We start from the raw sequence: 22,982 nt of genomic DNA, 5'->3' as shown, positions 1-22,982 counted from the left end.
GAGCAATACTCAAGTATAGGTCGAACCAGCCATTAAAATTGCTTCGCCACGAAGATGACGTGCTACAGACACGGAATTTAACCGACAGGAAGAAGATTCTGTGATATGCAAATGATTAGCTTTTCATAGCATTCACACAAGGTTGGCGCCGGTGGCGACACCTACAACGTGCTGGCATGAGCAGAGTTTCCAACCGATTTCTCATACACAAACAGCAGTTGACCGGCGTTGCCTGGTGAAACTCTGTTGTGATGCCTCATATAAGGAGGAGAAATGCGTACCATCACGAATGTCAACAGCAAGCTACTCCGTACCAATATGCCTATTCAGCAGCGTCTGATGCTGGCAGTAGATGAGAACTCTGTGCTACTCTAGCAGTGTCGGAACGCACTGCGTCTTTTGTATCCAGTATTGTTCTAGATACAAATTTGTAATGGTAACAGCCAGCGCATAAATGCAGTTCACAGTAACCCGTGGTTTTCAGTAATTAGTAAAAGATGCAATGCAGGAATCGTCTTTAAAACACAGGAAAGTTGTGGCTCGCATTCCGCAAACAAGTGAGTGATGAAATCGAGCCACCGTGGCCAAGCTATGTGGCGCACTGCCACAGTTTCCGGCGAACATTTGACCCTGTCACTCCAAGCGCGTTCTCTGCAAGATCATGACGTAGCTGGCGGTCGGTTTCGCGCCGTCGCAGTTAGCGTCACTCCCGCTGTAGACGCAAGGCGTACTTCGACTTTCCGCTGTCTAGATCGCTGGCGCGGGCGCCTGAAAAGTGGTTGCGTAACGCAGATAACCCAGGGCCCAAGCTCCGCCTACTACCCGCTAATTATCGGCTGCAGAGTTTACTGTCTTCCCTCCACCGATCGTTCGTCCGTTTACGGAGGAGCGATCGGTAGGGGGAAGGGACGTTGAAACCGCGACGACGTTGGGGTCGTTGGTAACAGAAAACACTGTCAACCTGGTGTAGGACTGAGAAGGTAATCGACCGCGGCTGTATTTAAAGATCCATCCTAACATTCTCTTTAAGTAGTTCAGCGAAAAGACAAAGATCGTGCCGGCCGAAGTGGCCGCGCGGTTCTGGCGCTGCAGTCTGGAACCGCGAGACCGCTACGGTCGCAGGTTCGAATCCTGCCTCGGGCATGGATGTTTGTGATGTCCTTAGGTTAGTTAGGTTTAACTAGTTCTAGGGGACTAATGACCTCAGCAGTTGAGTCCCATAGTCCTCAGAGCCATTTTTTGACAAAGATCGTAAGTCATAAATTTAAATTCCGCTTTTGACATACGTGGATCTACACAGATACATACAATTTCCCGTAAACTGCTTCTAGTTAAATCTGCACCTAGGGAAATTTGCTCCCAGGAAAAGTCGAGGGAATGTTTGCCAGCCCCTCTGTCCGAATTTTGTAACTTATCCGGCAGGTGCAAGCTCCTTATGCTTGATGAAGAGGACTGAGATACTCGAACAAAAACTGTGATGCCAGAATTATTACAATCGGAAACGATGATAATGTGTTGTATTCTATATGAGGCAATCACAGATTTTTCTGATATCTGTGCGGTTTGGCACGGCCTTTTTATAACATACTTTTTGTTCTGTTCTTGCATTTCAGTAAATCATGCCCTTGATCGTGCAGGTCACGAAATTGTTCGAAATGTCGAAAGGAATTATATGGTTCCAGAGATATTTACAAATCTCAAATATCTATGATGTACACATGCAGACTGAAGCGGTGAATGAAAATTTGTACCAAGGTACGGACCCGAACACGGATTTCTTGCTCAGTAGGCAGATGGCAGATGCGCTAACCACTACGCCTCCCTGATACAGTGGCTTTGCACAACTGCACAGACAGTAGTGAACGGGAAACCCAGGTTAGAATCCCGCCTTAGTACATATTTTCATTCATCGCTTCGGTCTTCTTTTCAAATATATACTAGAAGTCGGGTTGTCTTCATCTCGCAGCATCTTCTTCGCCTGATTCGGTGTACGGTCTTGTAACGCTTCACATTAACGTTCGTTCGAAGTAAGGGCCTTGCAACCTTTATTCTTTAGCAGTCCACATCAATACTTTGATTTTTTTTTTCAAGTAGCAAGAAATGACGACCCCGTCTACTTTGGCACTCTTTCAGACACACCATTAACCTTAATGGTGGGCACATGGCTTACTGCAGATGGTCGTTGGCTCTTTTTATCAAACCTATAAGGAGAAAAATACACAACAGTTACGAAATGAACCCTACAAAAGTTCAGAGTCGTACCCATAGCCCGGAGCGACTGTTCAAGTGGTCAAGCACTGGCTGAATGAGGTCTCTGGGAGTGAGGGCAGACTTTAATTCGAAGGGAGCATTTGCGGTGGACCAGGACTCAAAACTGTTCAAAGGTGTGTTAAATCTTGTGGGACTTAACGGCTAAGGTCATCAGTCCCTAAGCTTACACACTACTTAACCTAAATTATCTTAAGGACAAACACATTGTTGTGTTCATAGTTCCGCGCGTACACAACTTTCCCAATTGAGCGCGCCCCGCTAAGCACAACAGCGCAGGCGCAATGCTCGTCTGTCTCCGCACTACGAGATGGCGCTGTCTTAGAGACGGACCAAATTCTGCTTCCGCCGATCCGCGTATTAATTTGTAACGCAGCCAATGAGATTGCTGCTAACGTAGAACCTTTTCTCCTCCCTGATCACACTCGTGCAGTGATACATGAACGCGCAAGGTATTATAACGAGTGTACAGACCTCCGATTAGTCAGTCTGCATTTGTCTGCATTAGTCTGCATTTGTCTGTACCAGTCTATAGTCAAGTTTCAGTCTGCACCTAATAAGATTATCATATTCCTGTACATAGCCATGAAGATAAATGAATAGACACTTTGTCAAGTATCAGAGATGTGAGAATAAGATTAACGTACCAAGACCAAAGGAACTTCAGATTGTCAATTGTAAATAGCATCCAGAATCAAGTTAAGTAAGGTTTATGATTGTTATTATTTTAATAAATGCCGGCCGCGGTGGTCTAGCGGTTCTAGGCGCTCAGTCCGGAACCGTGGGACTGCTACGGTCGCAGGTTCGCATCCTGCCTCGGGCATGGATGTGTGTGATGTCCTTAGGTTAGTTAGGTTTAAGTAGTTCTAAGTTATACGGGACTGATGACCACAGATGTTAAGTCCCATATTGCTCAGAGCCATTTGAACCATTTTAATAAATGTGTGTGAAGATTAATGAAGTTCTGTTTAAAGTTGGTCACCGTCAATCCGCTACTCTAAGCGTCCAAGTGGCATTTCTATCGTCTGACCTAACGGCAGAAGATAAACACCCCACGATAAGACCACGAGACATAGTGCTGACACTCACCTACTTCGCTAGAGCGACAAGTCAAATAATCTGATGGTGTGTGTACCGAAGGTCTTACAGTACGCACACCACACACACACACACATCCATGCCCGAGGGAGGACTCGAACCTCCACCGGGACCAGCCGCACAGGACCAGGACTCTCAGGGTGCAAGTAGGCCGTGACTTAGTGAGCAGCTGATTTCCAGAAATACTTGGCACCAGTTTCGCTAGCAGCAGTTTTTCATATTTCCATACATACTCCCTTCCTCTCTCTCTGTTGATAATGCACCAACCCATATAACTCTATCAACCATTTCCCACAAAAAGCGATAGTTTGCACAGGACTTTCTTTAACTAAGTTATGAAGCTATGGCTTACAGCTGGTGAGTACATGAGGTCTGGGTCTCTGCAGAAATTTATCTAACCTTATCTACAAATGAGCTAATGATCATTCCATTTCATACCACTACATATTGTTACAGCCAGGTCATTGTACGAGTTGATTGATTGTGTACTTTCTAACAATACCACCACTTGCAAAAAAATGGTTCAAATGGCTCTGAGCACTATGGGACTTAACTTCTGTGGTCATCATTCCCCTAGAACTTAGAACTACTTAAACCTAACTAACCTAAGGACATCACACACATCCATGCCCGAAGCAGGATTCGAACCTGCGACCGTAGTGGTCACGCGGTTCCAGACTGAAGCGCCTTTAACCGCACGGCCACACCGGCCGGCCCACCACTTGCAAAGTAGGTTAGAAATCAGATTAATAATGTTGCTCACGCAGCATATGTTCGCTTTATCGGGCGACAACAAAGTTATTGACTCTGGATGGTATCGTCAGAATGGAAATAATGAAGTCACTGTAAAAAAGTCATAAATTTTGGCACTTATCTTGAATGGATTCCCACGTAGATTTCGTCGAAGTTGTTATGGCTCATCTTGTTGATTCTAGGGTGATTCCACTTTGACTGCTAGAAGGTCCAGATCTGTATTTTAGCAATATTTGAAGGCCTAACAAATGCGTTTTGCAGGAAATTCTTAATGATGAAACAATCCCAGATCAGAATAATGGTATGGTAGAAATAATTTTTGACTTGGTGTTCACGATCCACATTTCTATTAAACTTCTTGTAAATTCACATATACTTCTTCTTAATTGTCACATCATCAAGAAAACAGTTTTTCAATCTTCATATATTTAATTTCCCCTTTAACCAAACACAAGACTTGACTGTTCTTTTACAAAAAATATGTTCAAATGTGAGTGAAATCTTATGGGACTTAACTGCTAAGGTCATCCGTCCCTAAGCTTACACACTATTTAACCTAAATTATCCTAAGGACAAACACATACACCCACGCCCGTGGGAGAACTCGAACCTCCGCCGGGACCAGCCGGTTCTTTTACAAAGCGAAATAACAACTTAACTTCTGCAAAGTGAAACAAAGACCGCTCTGTGCGCATTCGCGCCAAAACGGTTACAAGTGAGTCAACGATTATGACAGTCTCACAGAAATGAATACACACAAGAACCATATCACTGTAATATATCGATACATCGGAGTACCTATACATTAATAACACCAAATGTGAATATTGTGACAAAAATATGTCTGTTACTTCGCAGAAAAGTAGTACGACATTACTGGTATCGAGAACTGGGGTTGGAGTGCCGTAATGGTCACGTAAATACCATTACAACGTGAATCATTAGTATTGTAGTCACCAGGCTACTACGTTTGTTTTGGTTTTTTGATGCGCACAATTTTTCATTTCTGGACATTTAAAGCAAGTTGGCCATATTTGTACCACTTTGAAACCTGACCAAAATCTGAATATTTCCGCGGCTTTTTTCACTAACTGCGTCATGTGTGAAGAGTCAGACGTTACTCTTAATACTGTCAGGTCAGCATCAGAGAAGAGAGATGCGTCCAACATTCTCGAGTGCAGTGAGCTACTTTGCTGGTTTCGGAAATACCACCCCACGAGCTTTGGTGCGGCAGAGTGCTGGGACACGAGAGGCTTCGCTCCCCGCGAGACGTGTCGCCGACCCCTGCCGCCCGGGTCCGCCGTATTTCTCACCTCCGCGTTATCGCCATCTCCAGAAACGCAGCTTCGGCCACGAGCGGCGCTTAATATCGCACGGGCGGTCGTTTCTCAGCACCCGTTACGGCGCGCGCCTCGCTGCGACCGTGTCAGCTATAACTGCGCTCCATTTATCCGCTGTCCGCCACACGCGATATGCCGCCCATTCTCAACGACACCTCCTTTTTTTTTTCCTTCCCTTGCCCCCGCTGCAGCTAAGACGATTTCCCGCTGCAGAGAAGCAGAGTCATTTCTTTTAATGCGCCGGGAAATTGCATCGCAGAAGACAAGTAACCGACGCGGTTATTGAGAAGTTACAGATAGCGCGCTAATGCATAATGTGTCAACCAGCTGTCGACCATTTATCTCGTGTACTCGCATTTGGATGCATGTACGTGAATGCTCTTTCACTGTCTTCATCACTGGGGAGCGCTTTAGAATATTAACTACCACAGCTCTCTAGCAAGTAAGTTCAAGTTCCGCCTGCTCCCACCTTCCAAACCCACTCTCTCTCTCTCTCTCTCTCTCTCTCTCTCTCTCTGCCCCCCCTCTCTCTCTCTCTCTCTCTGCCCTCTCTCTCTCTCTCTCTCTCTCTCTCTCTCTCTCTCTGTGCGTCTCTCTCTACCCCCCCCCTCTCTCTCTCCCCCCCTCTCTCTCTCTCTCTGTGCGTCTCTCTCTGCCCCCCCCTCTCTCTCTCTCTCTCTCTCTCTCTCTCTCTCTCTCTCTCCTCACATTCCATTACCTAGTCAGGAATGAAGATAGGAGTGTAATATAACGTCGACGATGACGTTACTGGAGCCCGATCTCGGATTGGGAAAAGATGGGAAAAAATTCTTTTTGGTGAGCTTGTCCCAATATTTTCCCTAAGCTCTTTGGGTAAAACATATTAAACCCACGTCTGGATGGCCGGACGGGGGTCTGAACTGTCGTTCTCCCGAATGCGGCTCCAGTGACTTGGCACTGCGCGAACTCACTCGTTCCATTGGTTAGGACACTGACTTTTTTTGAAAACCATTTTCGCTCATCCTGATTGGATTTTTTTAGCTTTTTCTGGATCGCGAACGCTGGACTGGTTCCTCACAGCACAGCCTCCCCCCCCCCCCCCCCCCCCCTCCCCAATATACCCTTTCACCGAGCGGTCTAAGGCTCGTGTCGCTAGTCACACAAACAGGGCAATGTAGAACTTTTCCTTTGATATGGATCGCAATGAGCCAATTTTCACATGGAACGATCCTGCGTAATCAACTCCACAGCTGAAGAAAGGCCTCACATCTTCTACACGTGGGTGTGGCAAGTCTCCCATGAGCTGATGTTCAAGTTTTGCCTTTAATCACTGACGAGTCAAGCACCGATACAGAACGTGCCGGACTGCGTTTCGTCCATAAGGTATCCAGTATTGCTTCCTGAGAGATGTAAGCAACAGTCAGTCGGCAAGACTCAGCGGAGCAGCGCCTCTGAGGAAGTCCAGCTCAGTTCTGGACGAAACGTAAGGAGCAGAAAAGTTCTTGGACCACGACCTCACATCCCGGAAAGTATATCAACAGCCATGTAAGCAACAATTGACACCCACCATGGGAAAGACGACGATGTTCACTTTCCACTATTAGCCTTGTGAGATGATGATCAGGTGACAGTATGAGCTGATGCTTCTCCTCATACGACAGATCAGCCTTTCATAGCCTGCCACAAACCCATAGTAATCCCGTGTCGTGGAGGATAGCATGCAATGATATGAGCTTGTTATTCTTTTCTGCTAGCTTGTTAGTCTCCAATTGGTAGATTTCTATTGCATATGTGGCTTCTTAGTTATTTTGACGGGCCGCGCGGAATTAGCCGAGCGATCTAAGGGCGCTGCAGTCATGGACTGTGCGGCTGGTGGTTCGAGGTTCGAGTCCTCCCTCGGACATGGGTGTGTGTGTGTGTGTTTGTCCTTAGGATAATTTAGGTTAAGTAGTGTGTAAGCTTAGGGACTGATGACCTTAGCAGTTAACTCCCATAAGATTCGACACACATTTGAACATTTTATACCCTTTCATCATATCCAACGACTTAGTACTCTCTGTCCAATGCTATATTGTTCGTAGCCGGGGGAGCGTAATACGCCAAATTCTAAACCCCGAGGTTTGAATGTCAGCGGGTGCTGGAATGTTACTGTAATTTCCAGCTCTGGTAATGCACCGTGCTTCGGGCTCTACGTTGAATTGTAGGTTTCCTGTATCTGGCAATGTGAGCTGGTCCTCCGACCGTAGGAAGTCGAGGGTGTACGTTTCCAGTAGGGCCATGTGGTCTTCAGACCAAATATTGCGTCTGAATCTCTCGCTCTATTTAGGCGTGTGGAACTTTTAGTCGAAAGTTTCAGGTTTTGTTCGCTTGAAAGCCCTCTATCGGTTAGGCCATACGAATCCGAAAGCTTACTTTTATCCCTAGTGAGCAGGTCTTCCTAGAGTCAACTTTGCGCCTCAGATGCACTTAAATGTCAAATAAAAGCACCTCCAACCGTCTAAGTTTCCAGTTTTAGTTTATTTGTGCTGCCAGTTTCAGCTTTACATTACACCATCTTTATGCCCCCTGACGGACTTGGCTCTGAGCAGTATGAGACAACATCTGAGGCCTTCAGTCCCCTAGAACTTAGAACTACTTAAACCTAACTAACCTAAGGACATCAGACACACCCATGCCCGAGGCAGGATTCGAACCTACGACCGTAGTGGTAGCGCGGTTCCAGACTGTAGCGCCTAGAACCGCTCGGCCACCCCAGCCGGCACTTTTAGGTAGAATCCCACCGCTTGCACGGTCGAAATAGAGGCCAACATTCAGTCACTGGTATCCGCAGATTCATTTTTAACGCAGTGATCCTTTCGATCATGACCTGCCTGAAGAAGATGCCGTAATGTAACGCAGAAACTGCTTGCACAAATGAAATGAGGTGTATAGTGAGCTGCATCTCCCAGGAATCACAGGCCGCGGGGACTGTGACGAGAAGGCCCTGTCGCCGAAATATGAAGACATGTGCTGGGAACAGTGCCCTATTCGCAGTGGCGGAGTCACGCTTGCTTCATTCCTCGCAGTGACCAGTAAGAGGAACGCCATGGCCGGATAGTTGTCTTCACCGCCCCCACTTTCTTGTGCTTCACGGCCAGCCAGACCTCCCGCAGTTACATGTCTTCCTGACTGATCAGCGAAATGACAGCCAGCAGCGAAATCGCGCCTTGTGCCACGTCATGTACCCTACAGGCCTGCGTTTCGCACAGATTCGCACACAACCTGGTAACCATCACATTGGAAAACACCCTATTTCTCTTCCTGCTGAAGTCCTTGAAAGGGTGTTCAGTACATCGCGACTAACGAATCCAGTGCCTTAATCAGTAAACTGCCTCGAGTGCTTCATGGCAACTACCAGCCAAATCGTCATTACGAAGCTCGGAAGTAACGGAAAGCTGGACTTGTGAAGCAATGACAATCTGCTGACAGCGCCCTGGAGATCAAGTTGCGGTGCAGTAATTCTCGCGCTTCGCAGGATGTGTGCCATCGGCGGTCTCCGTCATAAACAGTAAATTACACTACTGGCCATTAAAATTGCTACACCAAGAAGAAATGCAGATGATAAACGGGTATTCATTCGACAAATATATTATACTAGAACTGACATGTGATTACATTTTCACCCAGTTTGGGTGCATAGATCCTGAGAAATCAGTACACAGAACAACCACATCTGGCCGTAATAACGGCCATGATACGCCTGGGCATTGAGTCAAACGGAGCTTGGATGGCGTGTACGCGTACAGCTGCCCATGCAGCTTCAACACGATACCACAGTTCATCAAGAGTAGTGACTGGCGTATTGTGACGAGCCAGTTGCTCGGCCACCATTGACCAGACGCTTTCAATTGGTCAGAGATCTGGAGAATATGCTGGCCATGGCAGCAGTCGAACATTTTCTGTATCCAGAAAGGCCCGTACAGGACCTGCAACATGCGGTCATGCATGAACCTGCAGAAATGTAGGGTTTCGCAGGCATCGATGAAGGGTAGAGCCATGGGTCGTAACACATGTGAAATGGAACGTCCACTGTTCAAAGTGCCGTCAGTGCGAACAAGAGGTGACCGATACGTGGAACCAATGGCACCCCATACCATCACGCCGGGTGATACGTCAGTACGGCGACGACGAATACACGCTTCCAATCTGCGTTTGCCGCGATGTCGCCAAACACGGATGCCACCATCATGATGCTGTAAACAGATCCTGGATTCATCCGAAAAATGACGTTTTGCCATTCGTGCGCCCAGGTTCGTCGTCTAGTATACCATCGCAGGCGCTCCTGTCTGTGATACAGCGTCAAGGGTAACCGCAGCCATGGTCTCCGAGCTGGAGCCCATGCTGCTGCAAACGTCGTCGAACTGTTCGTGCAGATGGTTGTTGTCTTGCAAACGTCCCCATCTATTGACTCAGGAATCGAGCCGTGGCTGCACGATCCGTTACAACCATGTGGATAAGATGCCTGTCACCTCGACTGCTAGTGACACGAGGCCGTTGGGATCCTGCACGGCGTTCCGTATTATCCTTGTGAACCCACCGATTCCATATTCTGCTAACAGTCATTGGATCTCGATCAACGCGAGCAGCAATGTCGCGATACGATAAACCGCAATTGCGATAGGCTACACTCAGCCCTTTATCAAAGTCGGAAACGTGATGGTACGCATTTCTCCTCCTTACACGAGGCATCACAACAACGTTTCACCAACCAACGCCGGTCAACTGCTGTCTGTGTATGAGAAATCGGTTGGAAACTTTCCTCGTGTCAGCTCGTTGTAGGTGTCGCCACCGGCGCCAATCTTGTGTGAATGCCCTAAAAAGCTAATCATTTGCATATCACAGCATCTTCTTCCTGTCGGTTAAATTTCACGTCTGTAGCACGTCATTTTCGTGGCGTAGCAATTTTAATGGCCAGTAGTGTATCTCGAGTGCTTCATTGCAACTATCAGCCAAATTGTCGTGATGCAGCTCAGAAGTAAAGGAATGCTGAACTTGCTGACCGCGCCCTGAGGAGCAAGTCGCGGCGCAGAAAGGGTCACGCTTCGCCGTGGGTCTATCGCAGGAGGTCCGCCGTCGGTAATCGGCTGTCGGTCCCGTCACGGCAGCCCCCAGGTTGGTGCAGAGAACGGGCGAAAAAAGGAGGAGGACCTGCGGTAGCGGCAACTATTTGTCAGCGCTGACAGCCGCCGCGGCAGCGCCACGATATTCCGGAGCGCAACACGGGCGCCAGCGTCCGAGGACTGGGCGCGAACCGGTTCCGTCACCACAGAGCCCCGACACGAATCCTCGGCAGCGAGGGAAGAGGACAGCACCGAAACCTCCCACTGCGCCTTTGTTACCACCATCTGTGCCTCTGAATTCAGAGTCTGGGGTTCCACGTCACCTTGACACGAGATTATTAAAGATGGAGCACAGTTCTGGACAGGGAGATGGCGAAGAAAGTCAGCTGTGCCTTACCAAAGGAACTATCGCGGCATTAGCCTTCAGCCCAATGTTCATAGGAAGAGAAGTTTTGTAGAGTTGTTGGTCATTAAAAAGGAGAGGATTGATACCTTTATAAATGGGGTATGAACCCATTAGCTTGATTAGCTTACCTTTTTACATTAAGGTGTATGATGCACGTTAGTTTTTGATACTAAAGGAGGCAGTTTAATTCTATCTTATGTAATTTGTTTAATGAAGGTAATTTTTATTTACTTAATTTACCCTATCAAGGGAAATCACGGGAATCTTACATGAGTATGACCAACGAATAGCAACTCGTTTTAAATACACATATACTTAAAACTGTACAATTCAAACAGCGAAAAATCGAAGTTTACTATGACAACAATATCAGTGATTCACGATTAGACTCAGGCAACTGATACAAATGCGTGGGTGTAGCAGTTTTTATGAATATGAAATGGGATGATCACAGAGGCACAGTTGTAGGTAAAGCAGAGGGCAAATTCGATTCTTTGCTAGGACACTGGGAAAACGCAATCAGTATACGAATGAGATTTCCTACTCATGTGACCCACTCTACAGAGATTCCTCAAGTGTACGGGACCAATATCAAAAAGTGCGGTTTATAGATAAGAGCCACAAAAGTGGACAGGTTTGTTTGAGTCATCGAAAGAGGAGATTGACAGAGAGATATGTGAGCAATATTTGTGACATACGCATGCGGGGGCAGAGCCGTGGGTAAAAGACTAATTATGCTAGAAAAGGAATCTTAAAGTTGTTTGTACTGAGTTCTTGAAGAGTGTACCCAGAGTACATCCACGAGCACCTATTCATTTTCTCCACTACAGCTAACCATCGCCTTTTCAATTCCGTTCGGTCGCCGTAAAGAAAACTATACTATTCTATACGGCACAATACTAATTATAGTGTAAATATTTGGCGTCCCTATTCGCGCGTGCGTTTCGATGCCCCAACTCGCGCTACCAGTGCTCTTGGGTCCAGCAGAGATGTAGCGTAGGTGTAACGATATCTGTATCCTTAAAAATAACAGCGATCAGTAGTCCAATTATCGAAAACCGCCACAAAATGCCATGCTGTTCTACAATTCTTCGCCCGTTGGAACCATGGTAGAACTCACGTTTGCATACCACATTCGATATAAATACCGGTAATAATAAATAAAGTTCGCTGTAAAATTAGTGAATTATCAACTTTCTCTTAAACTTATTTACAAATGCACAGTGCAGCGTGTAATACACTGAGAAGTGTAGCACATTGACACGCTTGAGCCTTGTCCCGCAGTTACGCAGGGTCAGCCATCGTTAATCGGATTTGGCATGTTAATGGTTAAGGGGTGGTCGGATGCCCTTCCTGCCGCCACCCCGTACACCCCAGGACGGAATTAGTGTACCCCAACTGTCTGCGTCGAGTGTAATCCATGGAATAGTGCGAATGTGTTCAGATGTCTGCCAGCCGTGTAACTGAGGCGGAACATGAGGACCAGCCCTGTATTCACCAAGCGGGATGTGGGAAACCACCTAAAAACCACATCCAGGTTGGCCGGCACATCGGCCCTCGTCGTTAATCCGCCGGGTGGATTCGATCCGGGGCCGGTGCGCCTACCCGAGTCCAGGAAGCAGCGCGTTAGCGGTTCAAATGGTTCAAATGGCTCTGAGCACTATGGGACTTAACATCTATGGTCATCAGTCCCCTAGAACTTAGAACTACTTAAACCTAACTAACCTAAGGACAGCACACAACACCCAGCCATCACGAGGCAGAGAAAATCCCTGACCCCGCCAGGAATCGAACCCGGGAACCCGGGCGTGGGAAGCGAGAACGCTACCGCACGACCACGAGATGCGGGCAGCGCGTTAGTGCTCTCGGCTACCCTGGCGAGTACGGAAGGTGTTAAGAATATGACACGCTATGATGCATTAAAAGGGAGTCATGCTCGGCCTCTACGTTCCTAGTGCATAGAATGTACATTACGAAGAACGACGTCAGCAGACGTAAATTTAGTCCAGAAACAATCCTACTTCATAGCTCCAGCTATTTTATTTTATTTTATTTTATTTATTTATTTTAATCAAGGGATGTGTTAACTCGATGATGAAATTCACATGTACATGGTTTGGTTTGGGGATGACAAGCTGTGAGTGCAGTACACCATGCAGTTAGTCCTCCGAAACCACTTAGTGTAAAATCACGGTAAGAAGCAAAACGAACAAAAACTTTCTTTGGACCCCATTTTGTTAGTCTATCAAAAATGTGTTCGCTTTTTGAAGTTTTCAATGGCACAGAGGTGCTGAAACATGTTGCTGTTGTGGTCTTCAGTCCTGAGACTGGTTTGATGCAGCTCTCCATGCTACTCTATCCTGTGCAAGCTTCTTCATCTCCCAGTACCTACTGCAACCTATATCCTTCCGAATCTGCTTAGTGTATTCAACTCTTGGTCTCCCTTTACGGTTTTTACCCTCCACGCTGCCCTCCAATGCTAAGTTTGTGATCCATTAATGCCTCAGAACATGTGCTACCAACCGGTCCCTTCTTCTTGTCAAGTGGTGCCACAAACTCCTCCCCAATTCTATTCAATACCTCCTCATTAGTTATGTGATCTACCCATCAAATCTTCAGCATTCTCCTGTAGCACCACGTTTCGAAAGCTTCTATTCTCTTCTTGTCCGAACTGTTTATCGTCCATGTTTCACTTCCATACATGGCTACACTCCATACAAATACTTTCAGAAACGACTTCCTGACACTTGAATCTATACTCGATGTTAACAAATTTCTCTACTTCAGTAAAAACTGTGTGTTTGCAGCCGCGCGGGATTAGCCGAGCGGTCTAAGGGCGCTGGAGTCATGGACTGTGCTGCTTATCCCGGCGGAGGCTCGAGTCCTCCCTCGCGCATGGGTGTGTGTGTTTGTCCTCAGGATAGTTTAGGTTAAGTAGTGTGTAAGCTTAGGGACTGATGACCTTAGCAGTTAAGTCCCATAAGATTTCACACATTTTTGTGTGTTTGCAAAAAGGCGGAACAGGAAACACAACAGCTGCAGATCAAAAAGATGAATAATAAAGGCGTATTGCTGTTCCTAAAAAACGTGTTCGCTTTGACTGACAGGTTCTGAATCATTTATCCATTCAGAAATGCTGCCACTTTTCTCATCGCTTTGTGGTGCCATGCCAGTCGCAAGTTGAGCGGCGCAGCCTCTGCCGACAGCCCCAGTTTGTGGTTACGCGTCTGCGGACAGCGGAGTGGAGCGTGGAGCAGGTGCCGCCGCCAAGGCCGCGCGCCCTGCGCATGCGCACGGGGGCCGTACCTGCCCGGGCGCGGCCTTCCCCTTCGCCCAGAGAGTCAGTGACCAGAGCGGCAAGGTCGCGGCCACGGAGCCAGCGGTCGCGGCGCCGCCGCTCGCCGGCTAATTCATATTTATAGCCGCAGCTGCTACCGCTGCTGGCGCTGGTCTACAGGGCCTAATTACTCTAATTACCCCCTTCACAGAGAAGGGCCCGTCCGCGAAAAACGAGCAAAAAAGCGCCGAGTGGGTCCCATGGCTCTCGTGCGGGTCCGTGTCATTAGCTGGTTGGCTTTCCTTCGCGCGTCCCTACTTGTTGCTAAATTCCTCTCGCCACTTTCTGCCGACCGAGCGGCTTGGCTATGCCGTAAGACATAGTCCTGTTTTTAGCACTCACAACACAGCATGTTGTTCTCAATGGAGAGACGTCTACAGACGTTACAGTAACCTCTGGCGTGCCACAGGGGAGTGTTATGGGACCATTGCTTTTCACAATATATATAAACGACCTAGTAGATAGTGTCGGAAGTTCCATGTGGCTCTTCGCGGATGATGCTGTAGTATACAGAGAAGTTGCAGCATTAGAAAATTGTAGCGAAATGCAGGAAAATCTGCAGCGGATAGGCACTTGGTGCAGGGAGTGGCAACTGACCCTTAACATAGACAAATGTAATGTATTGCGAATATATAGAAAGAAGGATCCTTTATTGTATGATTATATGATAGCGGAACAAACACTGGTAGCAGTTACTTCTGTAAAATATTTGGGAGTACGCGTACGGAACGATTTGAAGTGGAATGATCATATAAAATTAATTGTTGGTAAGGCGGGTACCAGGTTGAGATGCATTGGGAGATTCCTTAGAAAATGTGGTCCATCAACAAAGGAGGTGGCTTACAAAACACGCGTTCGACCTACGCTTGAGTATTGCTCATCAGTGTGGGATCCGTACCAGGTCGGGTTGGTCGAGGAGATAGAGAAGATCCAAAGAAGAGCGGCGCGTTTCGTCACAGGGTTATTTGGTAAGTGTGATAGCGTTACGGAGATGTTTAGCAAACTCAAGTGGCAGACTCTGCAAGAGAGGCGCTCTGCATCGCGGTGTAGCTTGCTGTCCAGGTTTCGAGAGGGTGCGTTTCTGGATGAGGTATCGAATATATTGCTTCCCTCTACTTACACCTCCCGAGGAGATCACGAATGTGAAATTACAGAGATTCGAGCGCGCACGGAGGCTTTCCGGCAATCGTTCTTCCCGTGAACCTTACGCGACTGGAACAGGAAAGGAGGTAATGACAGTGGCACGTAAAGTGCCCTCCGCCACACACCGATGGGTGGCTTGCGGAGTATAATTGTAGATGTAGATGTAGTCCTTATGTGTTTATGCAGACTGAAGTGACGAATGAAAATTTGTACAAAGGCCGGGATTGGAACCCAGGTCCCTGCTCACTAGACATATGTGCTAACCACTATGCAGCCCTGGCACAGTAGCCTTGCATAACCCCCTCCTCAATCAAAAATCCCTATTCACGTTTCAGCCCACTTGGTATTCCCCTTAAACTCCAACAGGGAACAATGGTTAGTGCACCTACCTGTCGACCGGGAGACCCGGGTTCGAATCTTGCTCTCGGTGTAAATTTTCGTTCGTCGCAAATTTTGCTGGTGATAATCTCCTTCTATTTGCCTTTAGTATAGATGAACTTCAAAGACTAATGGAACAAATAAAGTAGATCAAGCTTCAAAGTAAGCGTGAAAAATCGATTATGATAAGACTAACATCGCATCAAAAAGGAAAATTCTGTAAATTAAGAGTAAAACCACAGAAACAGTTGGTGAGGTTTTGTATTTAGGGCAGTTGAAGAGAGCAAGTAGGTAGGCAGTAAAATAAATAAACAGAAATGTAAAGATTGCCTTGGAGCGCTTTTGGGGAAAGTAAATAGAGTTTCGAAAACTGCACTTCCGATGTGGCTGAAAAGGGAAGTTTGCAATGAATGCCTGTTACCGGCTCTTACTTACAGCAGTGTGACATGGACATCCCGTGTGAAAACCAAACAAACACTGAGACCCGAGGACTGATCAGTGAGGAATCGTGAGATCTAGGTTGGCAGTTGCAGAGAGAGCCTGGGGAAAAAGGTGGAACAGGACACAGACTGCGCGAATGGTGCGAGGGAAGAATGATTGCTGATAAGTCTCTGAGTGGGTTCGAATCTTCCTGATTTTGTCTTCATGCACTTTTCGCGAGATATACGCAGGAGAAAACAATATATTGATTCACACTTCTGGGAACATACACTCCCGAAATTTTAATAGTAAATGCACAATGCCTTTCTTATCGCGTCTGCCAGTCGAGTTGGTTGAGAATCTCCGGGATGGTTTCGCGTTCAATAAATGAATCTGTGTCGAAACGTGCTGCACTACTTTGAATCTTCGCTGTCTCTTCCATCAGTTTTAAATCGTTCAGGTCCCATCCTGACGGGTAAAATTCAAGTATCGGTCGAACGAGGATTTTGTAAAGTACCTCCTTCGTGGGAGGACTACCCTTCCTGAGGATTCTTCCAGTGAATCTCCTTTCCCAGAGATTTGTTTTACGAGGTCGTTCCACTTTATATCCAAAGTAAATATGACCACTGATAAAAAACTACGGGAGTGTCACGCGTAGCTTGGCAAATGGATAGTAAATGGAGCAAGGTAGGTCCTTGCTGGACTCCAGAAAATGAGAAAAAACGTCTCACTGGAATGTGGGTAGCTGACGTTAGAAAACATACAAGACCAACATGGATGGGTGTAGTTGGAAACTGCACAACACGGAAAAGTATAAAAAGGCATTTATCTAGCTGTGGACATGAAAAGATGTTGACATAGGTGATGTCAACACTCTCCACTGTTAGACAATCCCTGTCCACCATTACATGAGGTCTGACAGGTGTTGGTTTAGTCGTGCTTCTTCCTTCGTGTTTAACGGTTGCTGTATCTGTTCCAATATTTATTTGCCCAGGAGAGTGCGCTATATGATCGAAAGTAATTGGACAGCTATTAGTGGACATTGACATGGGGCGTGTGCACTCTTCGCTTTTGTGATGGCTTGAACTCTACTGGCGTAACCCTCAATGATGCGTCTGATGTCTCTGGAGAATGACAGTACATTCTTCCTCAAGAGTCGAAACCAGAGAAGGCAGCGGTATGCGACACTAGGGTCTGGAGCGAGGTCAACATTCTGACCCCTCCCAAAGATGTTCCATTGGGTTCAGGTCGGAATTTTGGGCAGGCCAGTCCATTTCAGGGATGTTGCTCTCCACATTCTGCCTCACAGATACTGTTTCATGACAAGTACACTGTCTTGCTGATACAAACAATAATCGTCTCCGAACTGCTTCTCTACTGCAAGCAGTGCACCGTGCTTTAAAATGTGGTCGTATTCTTCCTGATTTAGCGTTTGCTTAAGCGCGATAATGGGATCACACCCTAACCACGAGAAACACGGCCATACCGTAACACAATGCATACTTCACTACTGATACTACACATGGTGGCAGGTAGCGTTCTCAAGGAATTCACCAAACCCAAACCCTTCCATCTGATTACCACAGGCTATAGCGTGCTTTACCACTGCAAAGACTTCTGTCCAGTGGTGTAGCACTATACACCAGCTTATTGACACCAGTGCTTACTAATTTAAGTTATAATTACAGCACTGAAGATGGTCACTAAGTGACCGAAAATCGATTTTGCGATAATAAACAAAAATATACGACCAATGCTGTCTCTCCTTCCAAGTATACCCATTATCTGGTCGTAGTGCACAGGACACCATGGAGTCGCCAATCAATACTATACACCAGCTCTGACTACAGAATATAGGACTTATGACGAGCTGTTGCACCACTCTACCACATTCTCTTTAGCGTATTCTTTAATGCACAGTCGTTGTGCTAGCTGGTCCGCTGGTAGCACTTTGGAAGTCACGGGTGATTCCTTTCGCTCATTTCGTGGCATCATTTTTTACAGACACCCTCTCCACTGCTAGACGGTCCCTGTGCGCCAGTGCATGAGGACTGCCAGGTGTCGGTTTAGTTGTGCTTCTTCCTTCGTGTTTCCACTTCACAGTCACGTTACCAAGAGTCGATTTAGATAACTCTAGAAGGGTTGAAATGTGCCTGATGGATTTGTATCTCAGGAGCTGTCCAATAACTACTCCACGTTCGAAGTTACTGAACTCAACCGACTGGACCATTTTGGTATTACTGCTCCTCTAATGGCAACACAGTACTCCTCGTTTTATACTGGTGGGTTCACCTATCGAGACATCTAGTGATCAATTCCGCATTACATCCAAGTGTTTGAATACATTTGATCATATATATTTTCTTTCTGTTTGCTGCCCTAGAGAAACTTACTTTGTGGAGAAGGAATTTCCCCTTTAGACCACGCAGGCGCATTAGGAAAGGGAGTGGGGATAGGGCAGTACATCGCAGGCGGTGGTCTGTCATAGGCGGAAAGACAGGTGGTGTGCGGCGAGCCGGAATGCGGCGGCGAGACTGGAGCGACATTCCAGAGACGCCGACTGTCCACTGTAGGCCGCCGGTGGTCGGCGCACCTGCGCCGTCACCGCCAGCACACGCGCAAATGAATTGAGAAGTCGCGAGGCAAGGCCAATGTGCTCGCTTACTCCACGCTGACGTGCTGTGGCAGCTGGCTGTCAAGGCTGATTGTCGCTGGAGGTCGAACGGACCGTAAACGATAGCAAAGCTACCGACGCTCTGCTTCGGGTCACAGCCACGAGGTGGTATCCAAAAGTTCCCGAAGTACGAGAGACGTTACGAAAGTAAGTTTCGCCTTGGTTTTTCAAATGGAAACGTTATTTCCAAAAACAAACACACCGTGGCACCACGAACTATAAACCTAGCACTATTTTTCCGACACAGTTGCCACCGACATTGGGACGTATATCGTAGCGCGCAATCAGTTTGAAGAAAACCGCTCTGGTAAGACCGGACGCCCTGCCATGCAAGAAATTGCCGCACAACCTCAGCACTGTTTCGCAGATGACACTCCGAAAGTGCAGCTTTCAGTACACGGAACAGGTAAAATTCCTATGGGGTAATATCGGGGCTGTAGGGCGGGCGATCCAGTCTCTTCCGTACGTAGGGTCGAATCTGGTCCTCTGTGTGCCTTCCTGTGTGTGGTATTGCGTTGTCATGCAAGAGCACAACACATTCACTCAAGAGCCCTCGTCTCTTTCGTCGAATGTTGGATCCAAGTTTGGTGAGCTTGTCGCAGTAGCGTGCCGCATTGATGGTCCAGTGCTGGAGAATCACACCAACCATTCCAGTGGAGGATAACAATTTGAATTTTCTCCTCGCTGGTGAAGTGAGATGCTTTCACATCGTTGGGGGGGACCTTGGATTCTGGGGTAAATTGGTGCACCCTCGTCTCATCCCCTGTGATGATACCGAAAAGGAACTCATTTCCCTCTCCCACGTATCGCTTCAAGTGATCGAGGCTGAGCCCTATTCTTGCATCCTTGTGATCTGGGTTCAGGAGGCCTCAGCAGCCATCTTGCAGATACTTTTAGGTAACCAAAACATCATGGAGCCTGTGATGGGCACGGCTAATATGTCTGACCCTGTTATGAGCCTGTCTGCTAACACCACTGCTACTGCAGCAATGTTGCTTTCATTCGTGGATGTGGACTTCGACTTTTATCCTCCGCACTCTGCCTTCTTTCTCTGAACATGCAACACCAGTGACAAGCCATTTGAAGAAACATGACCTCTTCACCATACACGGTCTGTAGGCGTGCATAGATGATGAATACATTAGTCCCACATGTTCAGTCATATTGGATAATAGTACGCACTTACACTGGTGACAATGTTGTCGGCATACATCTGTATCCCATCATGATTTGCCCTCGAATAATCTCTGACACGCCGGTCTGCTGCTACTCTCTCTTCTTCGGCGCTTTGCGCATGCGTCATTCCTCCCCAGCTGATGCCCCTTTCGTTGTTTAATCAACAATGGGTGAGGATTCATATGGCCTTTGTTTGTCATCTAGTGTACCACCTTTTTTTTTTCAAAAACAAGGACGAAATTTACTTTTGGAACGTCCCTCGTATATTAACTAAAATTGTCACTTCTAATTTCAATCTTTTAGTGCACACACCTTTCAAATTAGCTCGTTAGGAGCGAAAACACAGATCACAAGGTTTCTGTGACTTTTTAAATGCAGGCAACCGATAGAGAAGCTAGAATTATTTTAAATCTAGATCAATACTTTTCAAGAGACTTTACGGTGTGCGGCAGAGGGAACTTCCGGCATCACTATCAGTTCCCACCCTTCCCTGATCCATAGGCTAGTGGTGCGTGGGGAGGATGGTTGTTGATAAATCTCCGTATGAGCTCTAACTCTCTGATTTTGCCGTCGTGCTCATTTCGCGAGACATGTAGGAGAAAGTAACATGCTGCCCGGCCCGACTCCCCTTCTTACACATGCTCTTAGAAATTCAACGGTAAATCTCTCAGTGCTACATAAATTTCTGTCTTGAAGGGCTGCCACTGGAATTTTTAAGCATCCCGGTATCACTTAGCAATCGATCCCGTGACGAAACACTCCGTTTCTCGTTCGATTTTCTCTTTCTGTTAATTCACCTATAAAGGGTCTCAGGCTAAAAAATAATACTCAAGAATCGCTCGTAGTCTCGCATCTGCTTATAGTACAATTAATTTTAAGTGGTCAATCTAGGTACCTTACTGTTTCCAGAGATTTGTCGGCAACAGCGTAATCGATAAGTAACGCGTCTCTTCACCTATTTATAAGCACTGTGTTGAGTTTCTTTACGCGCAGAGTCAGCTGCAAGTCTCTACACCAATTATAGAATCTTTGAAGCTCTCCCTGCGTACAGTGTTTTAGTGTTGTAGCACCACCGTTCTGGCGTCAGACGACCCAATAGGTACCGACCGACCGACGTGTTATACTCTGCGAATGGCATCATTTGCACGAGGTATGGAGGGACACAGGGTAAGCACACTATTCTCTCGGCCAGCATCGGATTTGCAGACCTGAGAACCGCTATTTTTCATTCAAATATCTCATCAGTTGGTATCATGAGGCATGAGGCTTCCTACGAAAGAGACAGTACCAGGAATCGAACTGCAGTCCTCTGGATGCCAGTCAGTCAAGCTTAGTTATGGAGGAAGACTCCTATAGACTCTATTGAAGCTTAACACACGACAAGGCGAGCTCGAATGTTCGTCGACTGTGAGAAAAATGGAGGCGTTTTCTATGTGGGCAAGATATATAGTCCTGTGTAACATGAGTTAGCTCCAGCGCATGCATCTTGTAGTGTGTAGTAAGCCAGCACTGCTGCTACAGCTCTGGTGGCGATCGCTGACCTCTGCATCGTGGCTGTTGCAGGTGATGCTCAGCTGCGCCCTGGCGCTGGCCTCGGCCTACTACGACCACGACCTCGCGCACCACACGCACACGACACAGTGTGGACACCTTCCGCTGGCCGCCCCCGCAGTCGCCGCTGTCGCCGCCCCCGCAGTCGCCGCCGTCGCCGCTCCCGCAGTGGCCAGCTACTCGGCAGGCTCCTCCTATTCGGCTGGGTCCGCCTACTCCGCCGGCGCAGCCTACTCGGCCGGCGCCGCTCTCAGGGTGAGCTCAGTTCCACTGCACCTGTTCAACACTCTAATAGATCCCACCTGACAGATATCAGTCATCCTCATTATGTACTAAGAAGAGCTACAGTTTACGTCTTTATTGTCTCGGCAGCACAGCTGTCGTTACTTTGTGTCAGCTTCTATTAGAGGCACCACGCATCTATTTTCCCCTGCTGACAGTGGCTGCACTGACTTTTGTGTAATTAGGTGATGTTACAACTTTATTGCAATTTCAAGAGTAAAACGAACACCAGCTGCAAATTACAGGACAAGCAAGTTCCCAACCTCTAACTCAGCATCTTTCTGTCTGTCTCTCTCCCCAGCAGCAGATCATAAAGAAAGTATATGACTGCATCAGACATTATCAATTGCGCCCCAATTAGTTACAGGTAGCAACTGAATAATCCACTTTGATCATCATAATTATATTCTCATGGCAATGTATGTAAAACTGTGTAGCAAACAGCCTGAACGACCATTAGTGAACATTGTAGTTCTTGCCTTTATTAACTATAGTAACTTAGGTGATGGACACCTCCCCTTCTTACCCAATGCACATCTGTGTGCAGACGGCAGCTATAGCAGCCCCTGCAGTAGCCTACTCGGCGCCGGCAGTGGCGAGCTACGCAGCACCTGCGTTGGCCGCCTACTCGGCACCGGCAGTGGCCTCCTACTCTGCACCGGCTGTGGTGAGTGCGGGCTACTCTGGCTACTCCGGCGCCAGCAGGGCCTATGGGGGATCTGCTGCCACCTCCTACACCTCGGCCATTAAGTCCGTGGTGGCCGCCCCCGCAGTCGCCGCCGCCCCTGTGGTCGCCGCCGCTCCTGTAGTCGCCGCTGCACCTGCCGTCGTCGCCACTGGCTACTCTGGAGGATACTCTGGGGGCTACTCGTCTGGCTACTCTGCTGGCTACTCAGGATCGTCTTACAGTTCAGGTGAGAGTGCAGCAACAAGAAAAGTTTTAGTTTGCCGTATTCGAGCTTATACATTAAGGCCTTTGATATCACTACCCGTTTATTCACGAGTAGACCACACACTCAGTCTTGTCTGTGATCATAGTGGCCTGGACATGTCCAAAAGTGTCCAGAGTCAGTCTTGC

The 22,982-nt window shown here is 47.4% G+C and overlaps 1 protein-coding gene across 1 annotated transcript in view; it reads left to right on the top strand.

The window, feature by feature from the left end:
* Positions 1 to 22,982, top strand: part of LOC124545720 (fibroin heavy chain-like) — an 89,230-nt gene that overhangs the window by 49,452 nt on the left and 16,796 nt on the right. Inside the window, exons 2-3 of the mRNA XM_047124662.1 lie at positions 21,635 to 21,877; positions 22,452 to 22,818. Of these exons, the coding sequence (XP_046980618.1) occupies positions 21,635 to 21,877; positions 22,452 to 22,818 (610 nt within the window). The remainder of the gene's footprint in view (positions 1 to 21,634; positions 21,878 to 22,451; positions 22,819 to 22,982) is intronic.

Source organism: Schistocerca americana, chromosome 8 (genome assembly GCF_021461395.2).
Source record: "Schistocerca americana isolate TAMUIC-IGC-003095 chromosome 8, iqSchAmer2.1, whole genome shotgun sequence".
NCBI lineage: Eukaryota > Metazoa > Arthropoda > Insecta > Orthoptera > Acrididae > Schistocerca > Schistocerca americana.
The sequence above is the reverse complement of the archived record's forward strand: the minus strand, read 5'-3'. Positions and strand labels throughout refer to the sequence as shown.